This window comes from Priapulus caudatus, unplaced genomic scaffold (genome assembly GCF_000485595.1).
Source record: "Priapulus caudatus unplaced genomic scaffold, Priapulus_caudatus-5.0.1 Scaffold995, whole genome shotgun sequence".
In the NCBI taxonomy this organism is placed as follows: Eukaryota; Metazoa; Priapulida; class Priapulimorpha; order Priapulimorphida; family Priapulidae; genus Priapulus; species Priapulus caudatus.
In genome coordinates, this window is record NW_014578056.1 from 44,046 (window position 1) to 47,681 (window position 3,636).

The 3,636-nt window shown below is 46.0% G+C and overlaps 1 protein-coding gene across 1 annotated transcript in view; it reads left to right on the top strand.

Annotated features, from left to right (window-relative positions):
* The window catches only part of LOC106814873, a 24,752-nt gene that overhangs the window by 20,263 nt on the left and 853 nt on the right, over nt 1-3,636 (top strand). The window contains exons 15-16 of the mRNA XM_014819247.1: nt 1,513-1,655; nt 2,881-3,071. Coding sequence (XP_014674733.1) covers nt 1,513-1,655; nt 2,881-3,071 — 334 coding nt within the window. The remainder of the gene's footprint in view (nt 1-1,512; nt 1,656-2,880; nt 3,072-3,636) is intronic.

Here is a 3,636-nt window from a genome sequence, read left to right on the forward strand (position 1 = left end):
GTATTTCGTAATCAATCATCGGTAATTAATATTTGCTTGTTTAGCCCTGTTTACTGTTTGTTTTGCACTGTTTACTACTGTGTGTGTATAATACATGTATGTTAATAAAGGATAACTTGTATAGTAGCGATGATATCTCTGATTCTCATCACTTTTCCAAGTTTTCTTGTTCAAGTTTTAAAAAAACTTCAATTGATGATCGAGTATAATCGATGATCGTGACATCACTACGCTAACGCCGGTGTTTCTGCGTAGGTGCAGCAGAAGGGACAGCTGCTGACAGTGTTCTCCTCCTCGCACTACTGCGGCGGCTCCAACGAGGCCGCCTGCATCCTCGCCGACCGCAAGAAACTCAGAACCATCCGCATCGACACCACCTAAATGCCGCGCCGCCGACTCTCGCGTCGCCATGACGACCCGCCAGCTCTCGCGTCGCCATGACGACCAGCCGGCGGGAGGAGAGGCGGTCGCCGGCGGCCCGGCGAGCGAAGCGATGGAGCCGGAAAATTTTATCTGAAGATAAAAAATACGTTTTTCGTCGTAAAAGCACAGTATTGCACACGGGAGGACAGGGTCGGCGTATGTGGCCTACAGGGTGGGGAGGGGGATGGGTGCTACGCGTAGCGCCACCTGTTGGCTGTTTTTGACAAACACGCACTACCAACCGATTGCCTAGATCGTCTTGTCTCGTTTATATATCTGTGGGAATGTTAGACTTGTATAAATGTGTACTTTATAGTGAATAGCCGGCCGCTCGGTCGGCGGTCTAGGTTACCCGAGGTGATTTTGTTGGACAATTTTTAGAATTGAAATGAGTGTCGTCGATTCTTACGTGGATATTATGTATGAATACCGGCAGTAGAATGTAGATCCTACGCGTCGAGCATGTTGTTACGGTAGTCAATAATTCTAATCGATGCTTCGATTTTGTATCGGCGACTTATTGTATTTTCCTGATTGATATTGCTCAGAGTCAGTGGTCGTGAATGAGTCACATGTCAGCGATGCCGGCAGAATGGCGGATTAGTTGTTCGCACGTGTACCATCTTAAACGTGACTGCAACATGGTTTGCTGTTTCAATGAGGAGTCATTGAGGACGAAGGTTACACGGCACGTACGTTTTACACATCTATTTATAGCACATTTGCTGATTCTAGAGGACCGGATTTCACAACGAAATGTCATTGGTGGCTGTATTTGTGCACAAAGCCAAACGTCAGCAGTCCAGTTTGTACTCAGACACGTGCATGCATGAGCCACATATTATCATTGATATTATCACTAGTGTGTTCTAGTCTTTGTTACGTTGTTTTTGCCCAGTTTAGTTCGAAACTCTGCGTTAATGGAGTTTTTCACTCGGAGTTGGTCAAACTTCAAATCTCGGGTTAGAGAGAGAGAGAGAGAGAGAGCGAGAGAGAGAGCGAGAGAGTGTGAGAGATAGAGAGACATAATGAGAGAGCGAGTTATTTTTCTGTGTTGTTCTTACATATTTTCTGTTGTCGATGTGACAGATCTTCTGTGTACACGGAGGCATCCCACGTCCCTCTAAACACGGAAGTACCTTCGCAGCAATCAACAAGATCCCGTGCCCACTCCGCAACCCAGAGCAAGAGAGCAAGCTCACCTGGGAAATCCTCTGGAGTGATCCTATCAAGTATATATATATATTATCAAGAGCGTATAAAGAAGGAGAGCGTACAACGGTGAAATGTTGAAACCATGTTACAGTATTAGTCGAATTAATAAACTTTCCCCAATTTATTTTGACGATTCTTTGCAGTATTATAGATCAGCTGTCCTACCTTGTTAATATAAAACAAACTGCATGTCCCTACGATGCCTCATACGCTGAGATAATGAGCAGTGAAAATCGACTCGAGATCACTGTTTACTGTGACTGTCTCTCGCTTTGAGATAACTTCGGGAAACCTCGCGTGTTTCCGTCAATGATTGACAAATGGAATGAATGACTTCTGTTATTGATTGCCATAGTGATGACCCCCACCTGTGCCCACCTCATGCTGGATGTATTGTAAACGCTGTAGTACTGACGTGAGTCAGCGCTACCATGACGCTACACAGCGGCAACCGGAAGCAATACACTGGCCACAAAGTGTAGCAGTACCATATTTTCACCGCTCATTATCTCAGCGTAGGGGCATCGTAGGGACATGCGGTTTGTTTTATATTAACAATGTAGGACAGCTGATCAATAATACTGCAAAGAATCTTCAAAATAAAACGGGGAAAATTTATTAATTTGACTAATACTGCAACATGGTTTCAGCATTTCACCATTGTACGCAAAGTTTGTTCGCACCGTTGTTTTTTATACGTTCTTGTATATATATATATATATATATATATATATATATTAGCTTACCCGATATCTGGCTTTTTAGAATAGGATGGTAAAATCGTCAGGAATAAAGCGGTATTTTTTTACAGCCTTGTACGATAGCGCCACCTCTTGGACAACATGTGAAACATTACAAATTGAAATGTCTTTGCCAATATTAGATACGTACGTCACGTGTGTGCGTGTACGCGTGTACGTGTGCACGTGCATGCAAAGTGTGTTCTTTATAGACAGGTGTCCATTCTATATTGGTAGTTTCCCTGTATAACTGCAACTCCAAGGGAAATCCAGTGTATCCCTTATAGACAGGTATCTGTTCCATATAAATCGTCGTTTTCACTGTATAACTGTCACTCAATCGTTAATTAACCGTCATACGGATGCATAGAGAGGTAGGTGTGTGCGATAGAAGCGTCCACTAGTGTACGTTACTTGTCCACGTGAGTGTGCACGCGTTTGTGTGTGCGTGCGTGCGTGCGTGTGTACGCATGTGTATGTATGTGTTTGTGTGTGTGTTCAGCCAGGAGACGGACATGCGGTCGGACACGGAGGAGGAGCTGATCGCTAACGAGGGCTTTGCGCACAACTGCCGCCGCGGCACAGCCAACATCTTCAGCTGCCGCGCTCTCGAGGCATTCCTCAAGTCTCACGGCCTCTCTCACGTCGTACGAGCGCACGAGGTTCAGCAGGCTGGCTTCCAGGTACGCGAGCGTGCGTGTTTGTGCGCGTGTGTGTGTGTGCGCGTGAGTGTGCGTGTGAGTGCGTGTGCATGTGAGTGTGTGTGCGTGTGTGTGCGCGTGTGTGTGTGTGCGCGTGAGTGTGCGTGTGAGTGCGTGTGCATGTGTGCGTGCGTAGTACGCGTTTGAGTGTTTGTATATATGCGTTTGTGTATGCGGTTCGTGTTTATGTACGATCGAGTGTTTCCGTATGTTTGAGTATGCGGGCCTGTTTGCGCATGTGTTTACGAGTGCGTGCCTGCATACTTGCGCGTGCATGCGCCCCCCCCCCCCCGACTTGAAAATGACAGGGACTTTGAATGTAGGGAGTGAATCCCTCCCTCACTTGGGAGTTTTACTCGGAATTCGCGATAACTATCTCCGCACATCTCTGTTTAACGCACACGCGCACGTATGTACTCGCTGTCACAGCAGAAAAAAAGTGAAAACCATGCTTCCATGCTCAGCTACACAGGTAATGCCATGACGTCGCCGCTGTATAAAAATTATACCCACACTGCAATCAATATTGTGTGACCGACAGAATGAGGTAAAGTTTA